Source organism: Sebastes umbrosus, chromosome 12 (genome assembly GCF_015220745.1).
Source record: "Sebastes umbrosus isolate fSebUmb1 chromosome 12, fSebUmb1.pri, whole genome shotgun sequence".
Taxonomy (NCBI): Eukaryota; Metazoa; Chordata; class Actinopteri; order Perciformes; family Sebastidae; genus Sebastes; species Sebastes umbrosus.
The window spans coordinates 1,745,916-1,769,204 of NC_051280.1; the positions used below are offsets into that span (position 1 = coordinate 1,745,916).

Sequence of the window (23,289 nt, forward strand, 5' to 3'; positions counted from 1 at the left end):
CATCCATCACTCTCCGCTGCTAAGAGACTACAGAGCCACCGACCGCTCTCCTACCGGTGAACTAGTCTACCACTAGTGGACAGAGCGTTGGACGGTGTACAGCCTGAGGGCTATTTGAGTGCAGTGCCAGTGTGGCACAAATCCACTGTCAGTGCCAACATACTGCCAATGCATCTCGCCTGTTGTATACAGTCTATGGTTGCTCCACATAACCATGTGGAATTCCACTGAATTGACAAGAAGCAAAAAACTTGCTTTAATATTTTGAAAAAGTGTCTTGTGGTTGATATAATAGTTCTAACCATTGAGTAACCTGTATTTCCCTCCTTACAGGAGGTTAGGGATCGGTTAACTTTGAAGATCTTCCTAAGATGTTGCCGCAGCACCTGAAACAGATCCGAGTCCTGATGCTGAACGGCAAAGAGAATTTAGAGAGGACCCTGTTCAGACTTGAGCAAGGTAATGTTTCTTTTAAACAACTGCTCCTTCACTGTTCCACTTTACTGAATGCCTGAATGGATTAGGGAGGCTGCTCAGCCTTGCAAATTATGTACTAGGATCTATCTATGTTTATTGTATTCTATTTTATATGCATAAACATATTGGTGGTGGACAAAACCAACTGAGTGATTTTAAGAGTCTGTGGAGAGTCCAGAGAGATATGGAGCTGTAGAGGACTCCATCCATACGTCCAGGAGGCGGGGGGGGGCAGGGACAAATTAATAGATTAGACCGAAACCACGCCCTTTTGGAAATGTAAACACAATTCTTGCCAATCCACATCAAAACACATGTGCCATTTGATGGGATACATTTATGTTTATGACCTGAGGGCAGAATGAGCCATCCAAAAGATTGAATGCATGGCGGCTCTGCCACCATTGGTGTATGAATGTGTGTGTGAATGAGAGGCAAACTGTAAAACGCTTCGTCCAGTGAGGTGCTGTAATGTAAATACAGTCCATTTACCATAAATGTTCCAAAATGCTTTTTTGACAGATATTTGACATTTACAAGGGATAATGCAGGGACTCAGGATAAGACCTTGGACAATGTGTTTTTTTTTATTTCACATAATTGTGGAAGTTGGTACTAGCTTTCAGTAATCTCAGTACAGTTACTGAATTAGAGAAAATGGCCTTTATTAAAACCATAAAGTGCCTGAGGAAGAGCACCAGGCTTGAAACAAGTAGCTTCCTGTTTTGTGTGTTTTCATGCGTTTACGTTCTTGGTTTTAGCGCTGATAGAGAAAACAAGTCTCAAATTTTGCGTCTGATCATTTTAAATGACCTTATGAATGCTTAAAGTTTCAGTAAAGCAAAAATAAACAAAGTGGACAAAGACAAAGTGCTTGCTTTTGTGGTGCTGGTAGTATCAAAGACATCCGTGGCCTTGGTACTCCATACTCTGACACTTTGTCATTTTCTTTTTTTTTTTGAAAGACTTAATTTTTTTACAAGTTTACAGAAAAAGAATAAATATAAATAGGACATGGGATGGATTACAATCATAAAAATACAATACAAAAACAGTCATGGAAATATCAGCGCCCATCACGGGGCTCGAACGCATGACCCTGGATGTATCAGTCTCATGCTCTACTGACTGAGCTAGCGAAAAATAACCTTTGGTAATTGTCTGGGTTTCTGTTTTGGCTTTCAAAAAGGTTCAGGTTTCTGAAGACGGGTGGAGTTATGTTAAGGATGGCTCCAGTGTGTCTTCGAGCCATGATTTCAGCCCCGCCTAAAAAATCCTGAACACAAAACTGGCGAAAAACAGTTGAACGATCTAACTCCACAATCCAGTACTACAATGTTCACAGTCTTTGCAACATGTTTTCAGTCATTATTTTTCCAACATTTATAATGTGTTTAGAAACAAATCTCTGAATATCCTTTACACGACCTTTAAATAGGTTGTCAGTGGTCTAATGGTCGTCTCTTTGGGTGTCATGACATAAAAGTAATTAAGAAGTCCTGCTTTAAATCTGTAGTGCATTTCAAAATTTGTTTAAAATAAAGACATCCATTAGCAGTAATGGAGTATGCGTGTATGTGTGTATGCGTGTATGTGTGTGTGTGTGTGTGTGTGTGTGTGTTTGTGGTTTGGAGGCAGAAGTGTACCATTTGACATTTACAGCACTCTGAACCCGATAGGGATTTAGTGGGCTGGCTGTTATACTGGACTATATTTAGATAAACCTTGAACCACTATGAGTGACTGTCATATTTGTAAAGTATTCCTGTTGTTTATTTCAGTCTGCGTGTGTTGAAAGAGGGATTATCCTGCAGTGTTGTTACAGTACTGATGTTAAGACTGTAGAAGGCCAGTGTGGGGGTGGGGGGGAGGAAGCAAATAATCAGTAGGGGTGGGCGATATGGCAAAAATCACGGTATATGTAATTTTATATCACGGGAACGGTATCATTATACAGTAATTGTTCAGTAAATGGTTTAATTAAAATAGCCATACCGTACTTCATCACATTTGATTATTTTCTTCTTTTATTTGTAACTTCCATACAAACAAACAAACTGGCTCACATGAGACAACACTTGATAAAACATAAGACTCAAAACAGTAAAACTAAAACTCTTTGAAAATAAAAGCTTAAAGCTTCCTGTAAACAATAATGTTAAGTGTTACAGGTTTTAAGGTTAACAGGTGCCAATAAATAAATACCAGCCTGACTTCAGTCAGTACAATATAAAACAAAAATTAGTATTTTAGAGCAGCAGTGCAGTGCCCGTTTGGAGCGTGTGCCTGTCCGATTGCTTAGCCCCCAGAAGTTGTGCTTGCAGCGTTGTCTGAGAACCGCCTTATGGCTGCTTGTACCCGCCAAGTGTGAAGTTGACTGGATGAATGGTTCTGGAGATATGCAAAGGGAAGTCATATATACACAGAGAAATAGAGAATACTTCCTTTATGGTTAGATTATGCTGCTACAGCACCACCTATCGGCCAGATGGCACCAAATTTGTCATTGTCACTCAGACATCATATCTACACATGACCACCCAATCAACTATTCAAAAACGTAACTTTTTCTGGCTTGGTCATTAGATGCTCTGTACCAAATTTGGAGACGGTTGCTCAAAGGAGCAGTGAAAAATCTGATTTGGACACAATTCCGAATGATGGAAAATCCATTGAGACGCAAATGGGCGTGGCTTATATGGATAGATTGGTCTGGACCCACAGCATCCAGGAATTTTGGTTCTGAAAGTTATAAAAGTCATAAGTTACAGGCCAAAACGTAAAGTTCATTGTTATAGCGCCACCATCTGGTCAAACTGTGACATTCGACACTGCCATCTCCTGGGTTCCCAGCAATACACCCAGCAAGTGGAAGTAGATCAGATGAGCGGTTCTTGAGATATGCAAAGGACATACAGAAAGACAGAAAGACAGCAGACAGACAGAGATTCCTTGCTTTATAGTCAGACACCAAAAAGAGAAAAAGACTTTAATTTTCCTGCAGGATTTGCTCATCTTTCAAAAGGCTGACAAAACAAAATAAACTACAGTGTGTAAATGTTTGGTAATCGTGTAGCTACAGTTCTTCCTCATCTTGGGTTGGTTGGGATGCCTCCTCTTGCTCTACTTCACTCTCCTCCTCCATGTCTGCCCAAATCACGTTACCTTGCGAGGCATCACGAGATCACGTGAGAATTGTTACCGCGGTGGAAACGGTATTGCCAAATCTGTACCGGTGGATCCATTTCTAACGTCAGGCGGTATATATACCATATCGCCCAAACCTGATAACCAGGCTCATGATATGAAATTGATGCAAAAATCACATAAACATTAACGACACAGCCATAAGTATTTAAACGTCCCGGTTTGTTTTTCATGTGTCAAAGCAAAGCAATGAATCCAAACATTTCTGTCCCCTCAGGTTTCGAGCTCCAGTTCCGCCTCGGTCCGAGCCTACAGGGGAGGAGGGTCAGGGTGCACACCAACTATCCACTTGAAGGACAGAAGTTTGAACGAAACAACTTCCGTGTTTTGGCGTGGAGCTACCCAACAGGAAGAGAGGATGACTCTGATAAGTACTGCTCTCTGGACCTCAAGATCGCCGGGTCCTATCAGTACTACTTTGGATATGGGTAAGACCCTCCTGATAATGGACATCAGAAGATAAATTAGCACCGATACATAAATCTGCTCTGTGGTCAGAACAGCATTACATGATGTTTGTGGATAGGCTGTTCTGAAAGTAGGACCGTTGACAAAGAATTCATCAGGGTGTACGATAGTGTTCATAACGTAACATGACACTAGCTAAGCATAAAAGTTTTAATGATTCATTCTTGACCTTCGAAATCTTTTTTACTTGAAAACATTGTAACCTGCCATGGGATATGCACGGCCCGGGACAGGAGGGCTCTGCAGCGCGTGATTTAAAACCAACCAGAACATCATTTACCCATCTACCGAGAGTCAGTGATATCGGTGAGGTGAGGTGCCTGCGCAGAGCCCAAAGGATACTAAAAGACAACACCCACCCCAGCCACGGCCTGTTCACCTGCTGCCGTCTGGCAAGAGATACACAAGTATCTGCTCCTGTACCACCAGACCACAGAGCAGCTTCTTTCCTCAGGCTGTGAGACTCCTCAACTCATCCTCCGTACTCTACCATAAAAAAATACTTTAGTTTTTTCTTGTGTCAGCATAAAGGGACTACAACTTGCATTTCGTTGTGCAACCCCGTGTTGTATAATGACAGTCTTCAAGCGCTTCTTCTCATCCACTTTGTCCAGAATGTTTTTTATCATATTTTATTTACTTCTTTTTTTTCCACAGAGACCAAGAGCGGTCAGGAGGAGGATACATCGTGGTCGACCCAGTCCTTCATGTCGGAACAGACAGTCACGTCCTCCCGTTAGACTGCATCACTATCCAGACCTACCTGTCCAAATGTCTGGGACACTTAGATGACTGGCCAGATAGACTGAGAGTAACCAAGGAGTCAGGTGGGTGTATTTTATTTCATTTCTCGTGGAAATGGATCAGTGTCATACAGGTAGCAGAGCCCTGGAGAGCTAGTGACTTCAGGAAAAAAAAAAAAAAAAGATTTGTCAGAATGCCCTTTGACCCTCCACCTGAACCTGAGAGGTCATCATATTGACAGCCAGTCTTTGTTTACAGTACCTTGATCTCAAATGGCTGAACTCAGATGAATCATTACCCTTGTGGTGTGTGTGAGTGTGTGTACAGGGATTAGGGATACTAATTTTGAAAAAAAAATGTAACCGATAACCGACCCTCGTTAACCGGTTATTAACCGTTAAAGGGACTATTTGTAACTTTCAGAATGTCTTGTTAACAGCGACACCTGTGGCCGTGAAGTCAATGGAAGTCAGCGTCGGGCTCGCGCTTGCTCGCTCTAAATAGACATGAACGAGCATTGCTCTTAACAGTAAGGCGACACACGTCAGCTAAAACCACAATATCACTCTATATTTCAGCTGCTTAGCAGTAATGTTAGCTGACCAGACGAAGGTCTCTCCATGAATCAATGCTCATCCTAGTGTTGGCTTTTCCTGCCTCAGTTGAAGCAGGAAGAGAAACGTTATCGCCTCCTGACTGCGCCCAGATGGAGACACCGGAGCTTTGGTCGGAGCTGAAGCGGCAGGGCTCCGCAGCGAGTAATGTTATCGCCTCCCGACCGCAGCCGGAGGGAGCAGGGTGACACCGGCACCCAGTCGGTGACGGTAACGTTTCTCGCTGCGGAGCCCCGTCACTTCACAAGACACGGGAACCCTCTGTTGGTCTGGAGGAGCTGCAGCATTTGCAGCAACGTCCACTGTACATTCACTAGATATTCTCAGAGCTAAACTAACTCTTCAGCAGTGTGTAGTGAGCGCGCGTTCACGTCTAGATGTGGAGCGAGACAGCGAGGACGCGCGTGCTGTGTTAGTAAAGGCAAACAGGCAGAGGAGCGGGGACTTCAGCCACACGCGAGCGCGCATATGCGAGTGCACATGTGTCCCGACCTGGTATATTTATACGCTTAAAAAGTTACAAACAGTCCCTTTAACCGACAAGATTAGTGCGTCGCATGCAGCGGTGCGCCAGCTGCAGTGTATGAGCACAACAGACAACTGAGTCCCCAGTTCACCCGTTTGGGAGAGTTAGCAGCCACGGTGCTGCGTGCATTGTCGAGGACACATGCAGCCACTTTCCCAGTAACTCTCCACAACATCATTTAGTTTAGTTTAGCAGGTTGTCAGCTGTGTGTCTGCCCGGTGTAACGGTAGCGAGTGTCCGACAAACAGTGTGTGTGTGTTTGTGCTACGTTAGCAGCTGTATCGTTGCTGGTGGCTTCGTGCCCACCGTTGTCACAAATATACGCTCTGTCAGCGCGACGTAGCTTTAGCGAGTGTCCGACAGACCGTGTGTGTGTGTGACGGTGGTGAGTGTGGGGTTGTCGGTGGCGTTATAGCTGTGAGCGTAGGTGTAGCAGCGCGTGTACAGTTTTATTTGTCGGTGAATAAACGCTACAGCTCCTCAGCTCAAGCGAGCTCAACTCCTCAAGTCAACTTCCTGTATCCTGCAACGCCAGCTCAGTCTCTCTTAGGGTGGACCAGCTTTTCTCCTTTAAGTGACGAGCCGCTCCTCTGAGTTTTGCTCAGCTTTTTAATTAATTATTAATATTTCTTTTAACCGATAGCGTTAATCGGTTAAAATTCTTAATGTTACAGTTAAACGATTCATTATTAACATCCCTAACAGGGCAGTAGGCTGGAACCTTCATAGTAGGGGTGGGCAATATATCGGATATGCTCAATGTATTGCGGATTGTTCTACGTGGGATGTAGTAAATGACTATATCGCCAACATTAAGTACAAATATTAATTGTAGTGTCATTTTTTTTTTTAAGCTGCCAGCAAGATTCTAGCTTTGATGCTTTAGTTTATACGGGTTGTGATCGTGATGGAAGACGCCAGCCTCCACGACGCAAAAGACGATCAAATTAGCCCCCAGGTTGTTTTGCGGTGCGTGTATATACTAGGCATTACGGTAAGAGCGTGTAAAAAAATAAAATAAAAGCGACCAAGAACTACCTTCAAAATAAAAGAGATCTTCCGGTGAATGTAATAGGCAATTTCACATTCTTTCAATAAGTCTGTCAGTCTATCAATAATAAATAAATATATACAATTAAATAAATGACAAAATGAATGTAATTAAATACTAAATAAAATGAATGACAGGGTAATTTTAAAAAATCTACCACCTGCAAACTCACTTGTGTGAATAATTAGTCAAACTTGATAAGAATACATTTCCAAAGATCCAATCCTACTTTAAAAGGACAGTACATCACCTCAGAGCAGAGGTGGGGGACTCGAGTCACATGACTTGATTCAAGTCGCGAACTTGAGACTTGCTTGACTGACATTGATAAAAGACTCGACTTGACTTAACCCTGAGACAGATGACTCAAAAGGAGAAAATAGGAAAATATCAAGATACATATCGTGGCATAGCTTAAAGATATTAATTATAAGCCATATCGCCCAGCTTTACTTCATAGCACACAGGATACACATTATCATCATTAGTAGTAGTAGTATTAAACAGTATGGTGCATTTGCTTAATAATAGTGTGTTTGTGGGTTTCTCTCACAGGATACAACATGATCCACTTCACGCCTCTGCAGACTCTAGGAGAGTCCAGGTCCTGTTACTCCTTGGCGGACCAGCTGAACTTTAACCCGGAGTTCAGCCCCGACGGTCAGAGCTACAGCTGGGAAGATGTGGGGGAGCTGGTGGAGATGTTAAAGAAAGAATGGAACATGCTGTGTATTACAGACGTGGTGTATAATCACACTGGTGAGTGACTCTGTGCGTCTACTTACAGTATGTTTGTGCACTCTGTGTTCCAATTGGAGTCCAGAGTGGAGACCAGACTGAAATATAACACACCTAGAAGAACATTTAGTGGGTATTAAAGTGCTTCTGCTTGATCGATGGAGAGGGCCAATCTATGAACCATTGCTTTAATACGGACACAGTCTCTAATCATACTGCTAAGTGTGTGGAGCGTACAGTAAGTGCTCCTTACAAGTCAAGTCATGTGAATGTATTCAAGTTTCCACTTCTATTTTAAATTGAATATAATCCAGTGCTTGTAGATCATGATACGTTTACAGCTAAAGTAACATGTAGTAGCACTAATGGGAGATTCTGTTTGTGCCTGAGTGAAAGCATGTTGCGGGGCTCTTATCAACCTATTAAGTGGAACTGTATGAAAGGAAATGTGCAGAAACAGCTGCTATATTCCAGCATCAGAATTTAGAGAGCATGTGTGTGATTTATTTTCTGTCCCTCAGCAGTAAATCTTTCAATCTGAAGCCAAACAGCAAACGAGAATGCAAAGCGTAACAAAGCGTTGACAGATCTGCCGTTGTTAGGGCGGAGATGTTCTGATTAACCAGCAGAGGTCTATAAAGTCCAGTGTAGCTCCAGTTGCTGCTGTAGGAGAAGCTTCTGGAAGAAAAGACGTGAGAGAGAGACATATAAAACAACTATGAATAAGATTGTGGTAGATTTTATTATACCACCGCGACAACGTAGTTGGGGGTATGTACTGTAGCGCTCCGCGTTTCCATCCTTCCGTCTGTCCTTTCGTTTGTCCTTTCGTTCGCGTGTCACACTTTTGTTTCTGGAGCAGAACTCGGAAACTATTTAACTTAGGAGCTTCAAATTGGGTGTGATGGTTCACAGTGTGGTCTAGTTGTGCCTTTTCTCTTGGGGGTTTACAAGTCCAAGGTGCCCAAATTTTTTTTTAATTTTGGCCAAAAAATTAGATTTTTTCGACTTCAATTTCGTTTCCGGAGCAGAACTCGGAAACTATTTAACTTAGGAACATCAAATTTGATATGATGGTTGACAGTGTGGTCTAGCTGCACCTTTTGGGGGTTAGAAGTCCAGGGCGGCCAAAATTTAAAAAATTTTGTCCGCCCTGGACTTGAGGAAGATGAGCTAATAACAAGCTAGATTGTGCTCAGTAGACTAATTCCATTAGTTCCAAAAGGGCAAAACCTTTGGCCTAAAGTAGGGGTAAAGCGGTGAGCGGGGGTAATTGACCCATGCTCACTTTTGCCTTTTTCAACTTTCAGAGTATAGAATTTCCCTGTATGTGTGTGTCTCTCTCTCTCTCTCTCTCTCTCTCTCTATCTCTCTCTCTCTCTCTCTCTCTCTCTCACACACACACACATTGTGAAGTATGTGGTGTGTGTGAGCAGCATGCTAAACCAAGAACTAACCTCACATCACTAAAGAGGCCACTGGCATGGAGTTGTCGAGCAGAGTAACGAGCCCGTAGGGGGGAACTAAGAGGAGAGGAAGTGACCACACTGAATGAAGTGCTTCACAGATGGACGTGATGGCGATAGAACAGTTTCTCCCATCCAAGTCCACTTAACTTAGAATGACTACAGCACTGCTTTTATGTTTCTCAACCAGGAGTGCAATGGTGAAAACCACAGCACTATTAACAATAATAGAGGAGAGAAACTGTCAGCATTTCCCTATTCACAGCCACCGTAGCTCTTCTACAGGCTTGGCACACGGGGAGAGAGGCTTCAGTTGGTTGCGATCTGCAAACCTCCCCGCTAGATACCACCAGATCTTACACACTGCTCCTTTAAAAAGAAGAATATAGATCCACACCGTTGTGATGTCATCAGTCACAAGCGCTCAGAAAGATCATCATAAACTTGTTTTGTGTTCAGTAGCTGATTAAAGTGCATGAAATGGGATGTAGCTTATGAATCAAAATGAACACACTTTAACATGAAGGTACAGTAAGTGGGAGGACGCTGCAGCTCTAACATACATGTAGGAGTGTATGTGCTCTCCTTGTTTAGCCACCTACTCTTATCACCTCGTCCTCCCTCCCTTTCCCAGAAAAGGTCAAGCAGTAAAATGAGCCTGACCGAAAGGTTAAAGAGTGACTGGTAGATTTACTGTCCGACTGCGTGGCGGTCTATCTGGAGATCTCTACAAACTCCTGCAAAAAAACGGGAGTAGGAATGTAAGCAGTTTTTACACAACTACTGCTGAAATATAGGATTAAATATTATGATTATGTTAATAATGAGTCTGTTTTCCAATTATTATTTTTTTAAAGTTCACAAAAAAACATAGCATTTTTTTAGATTTGCCAATGTAGCAAATGTTATGAGAAATCATGTAATCTCAAAGCAGATGCAACGTGAAAATTGAAATGTAATTTGCTTTTCCGTTAAAGCTGAAGTAGGCGAGATTGGAGCAAATAAAATTATAAAAAGTCGCTATATCGTGACAGTAGTACATGAAACAGGTAACCTAAAAGAAAATCATGTGCCTCTGTGTCCTCCGTTGTTCCTAACGGCATCTACAAGATTTCACAGACCGGAGGAAAACAAGCAGTAAGAGCTGATCTGAGGTCTGCTGTCAATCACTCGTGAACTCCGACCAAATGGTCAAACTAGGCAGCGCTGATGAAATATGAATCAATATTCTGTTACGTTAATGCCTATTTATCTCCTCAAATGTTTTCAGAATCATCTTGTAGTGTACGGTTTAGCTGGAAAATGAGAAAGTTTGTGACGCAATTGTGAAATCTGGTGAAGGAACACCATGTTCTGGTAACATGACCGGAGCACAGCCAATAGGAACGCTCTCTCTCTCTCTGAAATGACCTGTGATTGGCCAAAGTCTCCCGTCACGGGCTAGATTTTTTAAAGCCTGAAAACAGAGCCATGAGGAGGTGCAGAAGTCTAGTTATCTCTCAGAACACTTGAATTACAATATGCTGAAAGGTTATTACGGGATTTTTGCTCAATGATGCCAAAAATATACTGCCTACTGCCGCTTTAAGAGTATCAATTTCAATTTACCATTATCTTTTTCATGGGAGTTACAGTTATGACAGGCTGTTGAATCTAGGGGAACACCGACTACGTTCACATTCACAACAGTTTTTGCCCTTATTCTGAAAAAGAAAATATTCCTACTAAGCTGTTTATATGGCTAATGAAAATGAATATCCCACTAATATTACCGTTTAAATGCAGCTGTGCAGACTCTGATTAAGCGTTGCTATATTTGAGCATATCCAAAAAATGTCACATAGTATACAAGTGCTTAATTATTCATTTTGAATTCAAGGACATAGATAAAAGATCAATAAGAAAAAGTTGAATGTTATCGCAATATTTTTGTAAACACATGGTAAAAGATACATATGAGGCAACTTCTTTAAGGGCGTTTTTGAAATAAAAAGATTGTTTACCGTGTTTTTTATTTTGAGTATACATTAACTTACACAATGCAAAACACGTCTTGCACCAAAAGGGATAACATAGGCTAAGACAAGACTTTAAAGATATGAACATTCAGGACATTGTCATGCTAAATAGGCTGAAACAATACAAATGGATATAATGTGACAACACTCAGTACTGGCTAACTGAGTATTATCTCACCAGTAATGGAAACATTCTGTGTAGATAATGAATAAGAAGCATCTCTGCAGTCTAAATGGCGGTTTCTCTGTTTCTCTGCAGCTGCTAACAGTGAGTGGATCAAAGAACATCCAGAGTGTGGGTACAACCTGGTGAACTCCCCCCACCTGCGACCAGCCTGGGTCTTAGATAGAGCTATCTGTCATTTAACCACCAGAATAGCAGAGGGACGCTACAAAGCTAAAGGACTACCTGCTGATATCACCAATGAGAGTCATCTGAATGTGAGTAAACACAGTTCAGCTGGACACACACCGCACAGCTGTACACACTATGAAAAGAGTGGACATGACACACGTTGGTTAGTCTTTACATCATGTCTTGCCATTGAGATATAACAAAGACCAGCACACATTCAATTTTGCAGTACAAACTTTAGACAAAATGGAACATGGAGTTAAATAATGTTGTCATTTACAGCTCAAGTGTAAAAAAACATGTAGAAGGTTTTTCTTTGTGCCATTTGAACACTAGAGAGCTGCCATAGTACAGCCCTGTTCACACCTGGCATTAACATGCGTCTCGGATGATCCGATCATGATGGACAGCTCTGAGTAAATCAGTTCACACCTGCCGTTAGAATGTGTCTCCGGTGACCGTTTGTGATCAGATCTCACTTCCCCCGCTCTATACGCAAATAGAGACGCACATCATTTCAGATTGAAGACCAAACGAGTTGCTGTTTTTAACCAGTTTTTGTTTTGAAGGATTCCGTTTACTTACTTGTGCTGAGCAAAATGACGCAGTAGCTACAGACTGAGAACAAACAACTTACTCCACTGTGCCGCTCAAAGGCCACTGGCAACTTTTAAGGTGGAATGTTTTCTTGCATGTTACTCAATGCATGAGATGATGTCGTGAATCAATCAACACACCTTGAAGCTGAAGTAGGAGAGATTGGAGCAAATGTGATTCAAAAAAGTTATTTTTATAAAACGGTCGCTATATCGTGACAGTAGTACATGAAACAGGTAACCTGAAAAAAATCATGTTCCTCTGTGTCCTCCGGTGCTCCTAACAGCATCTGCAAGATTTCAGAGACCGGAGGAAAACAAACAGTAAGAGCTGGTCTGAGGTCTGCTGTCCATCTGCTGTCTATGAGAGCCGGCTGTCAATCACTCACGAACTCCGACCAAACGGTCAAACTAGGCAGCACTGATTAAATATGAATCAATATTCTGTTAGGACACATTCAAGTACACACTACTAAAAGAATGTGACCATATGCGGCCCAGACCACCTCTGAATGTGGTCTGAGCGATCGGATCTCAGTGTGTCCTCAATGCATCTTGGGTGCATTCACACCGGTACTTACAGCTGTCCACTTGTGATCGGATCACCCAGGACGCATTGTTAATGCCAGGTGTGAAGTGATGTCCACACCACATCCTCAAAGGGATAACACAGAGAAACCATATTAGTTCAATTCGACTCTTGTTACTGACTATGTTAGAAGTACTGCATGCTTTCAGTAGGAAACATGGGCATGATGTGATGCTGCTATAGCTGACTGTTTACTGACTGTACACTTTATTATTGGAACACTTTGTGAAAAGGTGTATTTGCCAAACCCTTACGATTTATTGCTAATTTGAAATGTAAATGTTTTCAGCAATGTTTTCCAGCCAGTGAGAGAGTATAGTAAGAAAGGCTTGTTTTATAATAGAGAGCATCTGTGTCTTTGCTTTTCTCTCTCTGTATGTTGATGTGTGTGTGTATCAGGCCATCCGTAGCGTGTTGTGGGAGGACGTGTACCCACATATCAAACTGTGGGAGTTCTACCAGGTCAAAGTGGACAATGCTGTGGAGCAGTTCAGAATCCTATTACAAAATGGTCTGTACTGTAGATCAGTGAAGATTTTGAACTGTCACTGCAAATAGAAGTGTATCTGATTTGCCAGACGTGCATGAGACAGACGACTGAAAAATGTGGCTGAAAGTCTTTAGGAACTTTTGTTTTAATAAAAACTGCCACAGCTGTAAAGTATTCCAACAGTGTTCTACAGGGATATCAACTGAGATGCAGCCACAATCATCTGTGCTTATTGATGAGGAGTATCCAATGTATTGTATTGAACTGACAGATAGGCCAGTCACGATAATTATCGGCTTATCGTACGATATATGGACATGACCTCAATCATTTTTATGTTATTGACTTATCGTACGATATATGGATATGACCTCGATCATTTTTAGGTTATCGGCTCATCGTACGATGTATGGACGTGACCTCGGTCATTTTTACGTTATCGGCTTATCGTAAGATATATGGACGTGACCTCGATAATTTTTACGTTAACGACTTATTTTACAATATATGGAAATGACCAGGATTATTTTTACAGTAACGACTTATCGGATGATATATGGACATGACCTTAATAATTTTTACGTTATCGACTTATCGTATGATATATTTACATGACCTCGGTCATTTTTACGTTATCGACTTATCGTACGATATATGGACATGACCTTGGTAATTTTTACGTTATCGGCTTATCGTACGATATATGGACATGACCTCGGTCATTTTTACGTTATCGACTTATTGTACGATATATGGACATGACCTCGGTCATTTTTACGTTATCGGCTTATCGTACGATATATGGACATGACCTCGGTCATTTTTACGTTATCGGCTTATCGTACGATATATGGACATGACTTCGGTCATTTTTACGTTATCGGCTTATCGTACGATATATGGACATAAACTTGATAATTTTTACATTATCGGCTTATCGTACGATATATGGACATAAACTTGATCATTTTTACATTATCGGCTCATCGTATGATGTATGGACATGACCTCGATAATTTTTTTTTTTATTGGCTTATTGTATGATATATGGACATGATCAAAATGATTTTGACGTTATCGGCTTATCGTACGATATATGGACATGACCTTGATCATTTTTACGTTATCGATTTATCGCACTGTATATGGACATGACCTCCATAATTTTTACGTTAGCAGCTGATCTTACGATATATGGACCTATCCTCAATAATTTTACGTTATCGACTTATTGCACTATACATGGGCATAACCTTGATCATGCTATAATATCCTTTGTATGTTTGTATTTTTAGGCACTAAACCAGACCACAGTAAGACCGGAGAGAAGAAGGGCCTGAGGATCATTCAGGACCCCAAATACCGTCGTTATGGCAACACAGTGGACATGGACTCCGCTCTGGAGACCTTTGTACCTCACAGGTATGACTCAAAACCTAAAGCTACTGTTGTTGTTCAAACTTTCCATTTTTTTTGTATGAAGTGGCTGGGGATTTGACAAGCAGTCAATTCTCTTTGGCTTCACTGCTGAAAGGTTAACTTTGCTAAGACAAGAACATGATATAACACTAGCAATATTTCAATAATGTTCTAGATGTTGTCTGTTTATATTTTCTTTTATTCAGTTCATGAAAATTGAAACTAACATGCGGTTGGTTTGCTGCTAACGGCCCTTGCTTTTCTGAACAAATGAGATTTTGTTCACATAAAATTGGAGATATAGAATATTCTTGCTCGATAAATCCATTCAGTTAGGTTTCGCTTTCAACCCAATTAATATCATTCTTCTAACATCTGACATGTCCAACTCTAAAATATCAGGAAACCACTTGAAGTGTGACACTATTGCCATGCATTGAAAAGAAAGAAACAACAAATGACAAATTTAAAGTAGGATTATATGTTTGTGGTTGACATTCCATTGATAACCATAAATCATAAACTAAAAGCAAGAACATATGCAGCACACAAATACTGTGTACCACTGCAGTTTATGACCATCGAGACGTGTGTGAACAGGCTCAAAAGCATAATCCTGAACTGGCAGGCCCTTTAATACTATTTCTACAATTAAGTACACAATGTATACATATATGTATGTGTACTGTATGTAGCACTTTGCAGAATGTACAGTGGTGGTATTTTTTTATTTATGTTACCTCTCTCCTTCTCTCTCTAGCTCCTCCCCACAGCACATTGAGGAGTGCTGTGGTTGGCTGAGACAGAAACTGAACGAGCTGAATGAAGAACAGCACCACATCATGCACCAGCATCAGGAGCAGGTAAGGGAGTGTGTCATGTACCACCAGGCAGGGTTACTGCTATACAAGTAATAATTAGAATGCAGTTGTACAGCATGACCAAGCACTAAAGGAAGGTCAGACATGTATGAGTGCACGTGGGAGCCAGCTGGAGCCAAACCTGACACCTGTTGCCAATGATCTCAGTGGAGTCATGAAGGAGATGCTGTCATAGATACTGGAAATTTTAAAATGCCTCATGTCAAAATATGTTTATTACTTGTATACTGACGACCAGAATAGTGCACTGTCAGCAGTAGAGCGCAGTGTATTCTGCATAGTATTTGTATAAAGTGTGGAATTGGACACACATTGAGAGTTTCCCAGAATACATAATGCATCCAGTGCATCAGTCAGTGTTTCATTGTGTTCTTCCTCTTCTTTCATCAAGGCTGCCAGCTGTATTGTGGGAAACGTATTGTACGAGCGTCTGGCAGACCACGGCCCCAAACTTGGTCCTGTTAGCAGGAAAGACCCTCTGATTACCAGGTAAGGAAGTTATAGAGATGAGTTGAAGGAGAGTGGAAAAGGAATTAGATTGATACAGTACAATACATCCTTTTTTAGGCCGATTCCCTATTCATTTGAGATGCCAGCTGAAAAATCACTGCCATTATTCCTGTAGTGTTGCACTGCATTGGACCATGTGGGACTGCTGTATGTTGCTACATGAACAACTGTCCATGGGAGTCAGAACAGATGGGATGACACAGTCAATGAGTCCATTTACACCTGACCCCTGGTATCATTGGCTTGTAGTCACATAAGGCTTATATATGTAGAAGCAATCGGTGTTCATTTTGTTAACGAAAACTATGATAAAATATGTTCGACAATGATGTTCGTCACGACGGTGATGATATCAAACATGCAATAACTTTGACGGAAAAAGACGAGACTAAAATCTCTTATTTTTGTCACCTTCCACCTTCTCTTCCCCTGTCTCTGTCTCAAACACACACACACACACACACACACACACAGCGCTGTGGCGCTCAGTCCGTCTCTGTCTCACACCTCAATCCTGACAATTGTGCTATTGTAATGCATAAAGTTGGTGGTTTGTGGGTCTGGACGGGTTCTGGCGGTTGAGTAATGCATATTTTCACATGTTGGGTGTACGGATTGGCTCTCATAACGGACCGCTGGGTGCCACCGAACCGCGCATCAATAATGAGCGCAGTCAGGAGGACTCTTCTTTATCATTCAACCTGTATTCTTCATCAGATAATGATAAGATAATATTTTATGTGAAATGAGTTTGACTAAAATGACAGAAATGTTCAATATAATCTGATGACTAAACAGGAATACGATTAAATTCTAAAAAAAAAGTGGGTAGAAATGGAGCAAATATGATTAAAAAAAGTTACTTTTATAAAACAGTCACTATAGCCTGACAGTAGTGCATGAGACAGGTAATCTGAAAAAGAAAATCATGTTCCTCAGTGTCCTTCGGTGCTCCTAACGGCATCTGCAAGATTTCACAGACCGGAGGAAAATAACCAATCAGAGCTGATCTGGAGTCTGCCGTCTCTGAGCAGCTGTCAATCACTCGCGAACTCCGATCAAACGGTCAAACTAGGCAGCGCTGATCAAATATGAATCAATATTCTGTTACTATAATGCCTATTTCTCTCCTCAGATGTTTTCAGAAACATCTTGTAGTGCACGGTTTAGCTGTAAATTGAGAAAGTTTGTGACCCGGCAGCCATCCCTCCTGTCGCGATTCAGCCGTGAGATTGGCAGTCGAATCAGGCTCCGTTATATCGAGTCGTTGAATAGTCGACTATTCGGGGTCGGGGACAAAGATATCTTTGTCAGATGCTCATGTCTTTGAGCTCACTGAACATCAACATGCATGTTACAGTTTGGTGTTAATCCACATACACCCAGAAGATACTCTGGGAATACTTTACCAGCCATGTTGTATGCAGCATGGCAGCTACTGGAGATAACCTTCTTTGTGAATTGTAACGGTCGAGGTGGATGATACAGACGCATGGTAAATGTTATAGCTCCATCCTAAACAGATAAAGAGGGATATGAGGTTTATGAGAATGCCACAGGGTGTGAGTGTCGGTGGATCTCAGTGTTTCTCATCTGTCTGTCTCAGGTATTTCACCTTCCCATATCAAGACATGACTCTGGAGCAGGAGATGAAGCTGCTGGACCAGCCAGAGAAGATGTGTCACTTCCTGGCTCACAACGGTTGGGTGATGGGAGACGATCCACTGCGCAACTTTGCTGAGCCAGGTAAATATATTAAAGTTCTTAGAAAACAGTTGGGTACAGAGAGTATAAGAAGAGAGGAGTAAACCAGGGTGAAGAGGGGGATCCTCGTTCCTCCCTCTGTCATCGAGCTTTATCCACTTTTTATATGGGGTAAAACACATTGGAATTTCTGGTGTCCATTAATATGGGTCTGAGAATCTCAGTGTAATGTACTGTAAGCTATTTTCAGGTTGTAAGTACAGTATGTGTAACAGGCTGCACTGATGAAGTTGTGATTCCTTGTATCAGCATTGGTCTGTGTCCGTGCTTCTTCTAGGCTCCAATGTGTACGTGCGTCGGGAGCTGGTGTGCTGGGGCGACAGCGTCAAACTCCGCTACGGCAACGGGCCTGAGGACTGCCCCTACCTGTGGGCCCACATGCAGAAATACACCGAGATCACAGCCAGATATTTCCACGGAGTCAGACTGGACAACTGCCACTCTACGCCGTTACACGTAGCCGAGGTATTGTCATACATTATCATATTATCATGCAGTTAAGTAGATGTCCTTAAAGACACTGACTGACCAGTACAGCACTCACTGTAATGAATTACATTTTTCATTTTCAGGGTGTAGTATATTGTGGTGGTGTTGTGGACAACATAGTTTTTTTGTTCCTCCACATACATAAGTCTGGTGGGCACAATGAGTACATTGTGTACATACACACTTGTATCCTGATTGTGATGGAGTTTTGGAGTATCCTGCCTATGTGTTGCGTGTGTAAACATCATATCTAGCAGGCCCGGTTCTACACTGCTTTGGGGTCAGTAAGAGATGTTGGTTGGTCGCCAATGACAGGTGTTAATATGAGTGTTCTTTAGGACTGTAAGCTATAACATGCACTGTTTTCTGTTTTAGAGGGCCTACCTGTTGATATAAATAACACTCCTGTCCAAATTGTCAACAGCTTCAAGTTCCTAGGCATCCATATTTCTGACTTCCTCTCCTGGTCCCTGAACATCAGTTGTGTCATAAAAAGGGCACAACAGAGACTTTATTTTCTGAGGTGTTTAAAGAAACATGGTATGTCCACTAAAACCCTCATCAACTTCTACCGGTCCACGATAGAAAGCATCTTAACTGGTCTGGTTTGGCAACATTACATCATATGACCACAAACTCCTGATGAGGACAGTGAAAACAGCATCTAAAAAATGATTGAATCACCGTTACCACAGTTACAGGACATTTACACCACTCGCTGCAGGAAGAAAGCTCTTTGTATCATGCAGGACACAAGTCATCCAGCATATACTCTGTTCTCTTATCTCCATTCAGGCAAGCGCCTACTGAGCATCAGAGCTCGGACCTCTCGCCTCAGAGACAGTTTTTACCCTCAGGCAGACTGTCAGACTGCTCAACAGTAGTCTGACCGCAGAATGCAGAGCTGTGGATTGTTTTTAATGTTTTTTTGGGTTGTTTTATAATTTTTATTCTCAGGTATTGTCTTATCTATTGTAGTATTTATCTAGTGTACTATTTCTAGATTTTAAGGGCTGAGAGAGAGCCAGGGTAAACTGTACACTGTACTTTTAAATGCATATGACAAATAAACTATAAACTTGAAACTTTAGAGTACAAGCAGGCTGTGTACAGCAATCAGGGCTCTCCACAAGTATCTGGAGTAGCCAGCTAGAGGGGTCCGGGGGCCTCTGGCTAATGCCACTATTCCATCATATACACTGATCTTAGCATATTGTAATGAGTTGGTCCCTGATTGTAAACATGTAGTGAATTATTGTAAAGGAGAATTAGGCTTTTAGCTCACACAGTCTGCAAATAACTATTAATATTTAAAACCACGCCTATTCCTGACCCATCTGAACTTTTGTGATTAAGAATCATTAGACCTTATAGGTGTTTATATATTAGGGCTGTCAAAGTTACCGTGATAATAACGCGTCAAGTGCAGTTTGGGGGCAAGTCATAGTCAAGTCAGCACACTGACACACTGACAGCTGTCGTTGCCTGTTGGGCTGCAGTTTGCCATGTTATGATTGGAGCATATTGTTTTATGCTAAATGCAGTACCTGTGAGGGTTTCTGGACAATATCTGTCATTGTTTTGTGTTGTTAATTGATTTACAATAATACATATATACATACTTTTGCATAAAGCAGCATATTTGCTCACTCCCATGTTGATAAGAGTATTAAATACTTGACAAATCTCCCTTTAAGGTACATTTTGAACAGATAAAAAATGTGCGATTAATTTGCAATTAATCGCGATTGAATATTTTAATTAATTTAATTGACAGCCCTAATATATATATATATATATATATATATATATATATATATATATATATATATATTTATATATATATATATATATATTTATATATATTTCATACACTCACACAGATGTTAACAGGTTGTAAAACAGTAAGTAAAACTATATAGGGTAAAGTAACAATAAGTGAAGTGCTCAAGAGTACAACAGTTTTATGGCCTGTGGGATGAAACTGTCCCTGAGCCTGGTGCTGCAGTACCGTCTGCACCCAGACAGCAGCAGGCAGAACAGTTTGTGGTTGGGGTCTCTAATAATTCTGTTGGCCTTCTTCCTGCACCTCTGGGTGTAGAGGTCCTCCATGGATGGCAGCTCCGTCCTGTTGATGTGTTGTACAGTTTTCACCCCACCCTTTGTAGAGCCCTTCAGTTGAGGGGCGGCGCAACTGCCGTACCTGCGGCCGGTCCGGATACTCTCGATGGTGCACCTGTAGAAGTTGCAGAGTATCCTGGAGTCCATGTTGAACCTCCTGCAGCGGCTGGCTGGTACTGTCTAGCCTGAGAATGAGCTTTAGTTCAAAATAAAACAGTGATGCTCACTATGGTCACGTTCTTATGACATACCTGCAGGAAAGAGTGCTGTAAACTTGCCCGACCACACTGACTGACAGACATGTTCATGCCACGGGTGAACTTAGGCATAAACAGAGAGAGGACACTTGCTAGTATCCTGTTTATTTATTGTGTTTTTAACATAATAAAAGTTGCATATTGTAGAGTTACATGGTTTAAGAAGGAAAGGAAGATGTAATCTGATTGCAGACTGGTTTTATGTTACTTTATGTGTATAAAGGTAGATGCATCCTGTATATCAGTGTTAACAGCAGACCCTTCTCTTCTCCCTGCTGTATTGTCTCGTCTAGGCCATGTTAGATGCAGCCAGAGCGGTCAGACCCAATCTGTATGTGATAGCTGAACTGTTTACAGGCAGCGAGCTCGTTGACAATGTGTTTGTGAACCGGCTGGGAATTAGCAGCCTGATACGAGGTACAACTCTTCTGCATGAATTAACTTTGTGTTTTTGTCTCTTTCTTCTTCTCTTGTCACTGCATTGTTCTGCATTCTTCCTCTTCATATCCCCTCTCCTTTTATCTCTTTACTCTGACTCTCCATGTTCATGGACTGAATGACTGCATGTTGTGGGCCTGTTATCACTAACTGGCTGCATTCACCCTCTCCTCCTCCTCCTCCTCCTCCTCCTCCTCTATCTGTCCTTTCTTGTTTCTTCCCCCAACCTCCTCTCTTGCACTGACTGCACTGGTTCTGGTGTGTTGCCTTGCTGTGGTTGACCAGTTCATGCTGGACGTGGCCAGAACAGTTTGTCCTAACCTGTATGTGGTGGCTGAACTGTTCACCGGCAGCGAGGAGCTGGATAATGTCTTCGTAACCAAGCTAGGGATCACATCGCTGATACGAGGTACAGTCATTTATATGTTCAAAATGCACACACACACACTGCATACACTTACATACACAATATAATCCAGGGCTCAACAGAGACTACGTTTACATGCCCACTAATATTCCACTGTTATTCCGAATGACAATACTCTGAATTGAATACAGACACATAAACAACATATTTTAACATATTTCGTTTGGATATTCTGAATAAAGCCTTATTCTGAATGGAGCATTTTCAGATTAAAACATGTGGGATATGCCGATATTATTCTGGTTTTAGGAGCATTCTTTGGACATGAATACAGCACATTCGGAATATGCGTCTCAATTGCGTCAGTATGTGACACACGGCCTCTCGCCTGTTTGCGGCCAGCTCGGTGCATTGTACACAAACCAACAGTCCACACATTGGTGAACCTGCGTCCTAAAGCTTGTGAGCTTGTGTTGTCCATCAACAGCTGCATTGCCAGATTGGAATGTGACCCTGAATTACACTACGTAGCGCTTGAATGTGTGAAGTGGTGTACAGCGCTGCAGCAGAATGGATTGTGTGTTGTGATAACTGTCCTCTCATGTCTCATTATCTTGTCCCGTCCACAGAGGCCATGTCAGCCGGCGACAGCCACGAAGAGGGCCGGCTGGTCTATCGTTACGGAGGCGAGCCGGTTGGAGCTTGTGTTCAGCCCAGTCTCCGCCCACTGATGCCCACCATTGCCCATGCCATGTTTCTTGATGTAACCCATGACAACGAGTGTCCCATACAGGTGAGTCTCTGTCAGGGTCAGGTTAGGATGGGGTTGAATGACTGAAGATGCTGATAACCGTTTGCTTTAGAATGCATTATCTTTTATTTTTTTTACATCAACCTTTTTGAATGTTTCCCTAGAATGTAATTGTTGTGGCTTTTCCTTCTTAACTGATTCATAAATCCTGCCATGTATACAATTCTAATCGCTAATCCGATCGGTAATCGCTGTGGGTTTGCCTCTCTTTGTCATACAGCTGCGTTCAGCTCTGGATTCCCTCCCCAGTTCTGCTATGGTCTCTATGGCCTGCTGTGCTACTGGTTCCACCAGAGGATATGATGAATTAGTGCCACATCAGGTTATTTACACACACACACACACACACACACACACAAGATATTACTTCCATCTGATGAATATCATTTTGGCTCCACAGTATTTCTTAGCGTTTAACCATATTTGTGGCTTGTTTTGAGCGTTTAAGAAACGAATTCCTCGATATTAGCTTATTTATTGCAAATATAAAAATATGGTTGATGCTAGTTCTAACTCACACAGGCTCCGCCCCCTCTACTGGACTCTAAAAAAGACCATGTTTTTAGGGAGTCCCAAACATGGCAAATTATCTTTAAAGCATTTTGTATTTCCTTAAGTGGGCATTTATTTAGTCGTGCAGGTTTTCTTTTTTATTCCTTTTTTTCAAACATAGCGTAACAAACATAACAAAACATAACACCGGTGCCATAATACAAAAAATGATGTCTTACATTTAACATTTAATGTGTACATACATATATACACACACATACACATCGCTTCCCACTTCCACACAGAGACAGGTCCAGCCTTCTTCCCACCCCGAGAGGTAAAGTTACAGAAAAAAATAAAATAAAAATAATTTTAAAAATAATTTAATTAACTAGTTAAAA

The 23,289-nt window shown here is 41.7% G+C and overlaps 1 protein-coding gene across 3 annotated transcripts in view; it reads left to right on the forward strand.

Annotated features, from left to right (window-relative positions):
- Positions 1-23,289, forward strand: part of agla (amylo-alpha-1, 6-glucosidase, 4-alpha-glucanotransferase a) — a 40,489-nt gene that overhangs the window by 4,074 nt on the left and 13,126 nt on the right. For 2 of the 3 annotated variants that reach the window (XM_037786955.1, XM_037786957.1), the window contains exons 2-15: positions 334-459; positions 3,902-4,112; positions 4,810-4,979; positions 7,643-7,846; positions 11,569-11,750; positions 13,249-13,360; positions 14,635-14,761; positions 15,519-15,621; positions 16,031-16,128; positions 17,756-17,895; positions 18,191-18,378; positions 21,074-21,197; positions 22,215-22,378; positions 22,617-22,718. In XM_037786955.1, coding sequence (XP_037642883.1) covers positions 372-459; positions 3,902-4,112; positions 4,810-4,979; positions 7,643-7,846; positions 11,569-11,750; positions 13,249-13,360; positions 14,635-14,761; positions 15,519-15,621; positions 16,031-16,128; positions 17,756-17,895; positions 18,191-18,378; positions 21,074-21,197; positions 22,215-22,378; positions 22,617-22,718 — 2,013 coding nt within the window. In that variant the 5' untranslated portion in view covers positions 334-371. Of the gene's footprint in view, positions 1-333; positions 460-3,901; positions 4,113-4,809; positions 4,980-7,642; positions 7,847-11,568; positions 11,751-13,248; positions 13,361-14,634; positions 14,762-15,518; positions 15,622-16,030; positions 16,129-17,755; positions 17,896-18,190; positions 18,379-21,073; positions 21,198-21,503; positions 21,628-22,214; positions 22,379-22,616; positions 22,719-23,289 lie in introns of all 3 variants that reach the window. The other variant, XM_037786956.1, reaches the window with a different exon arrangement.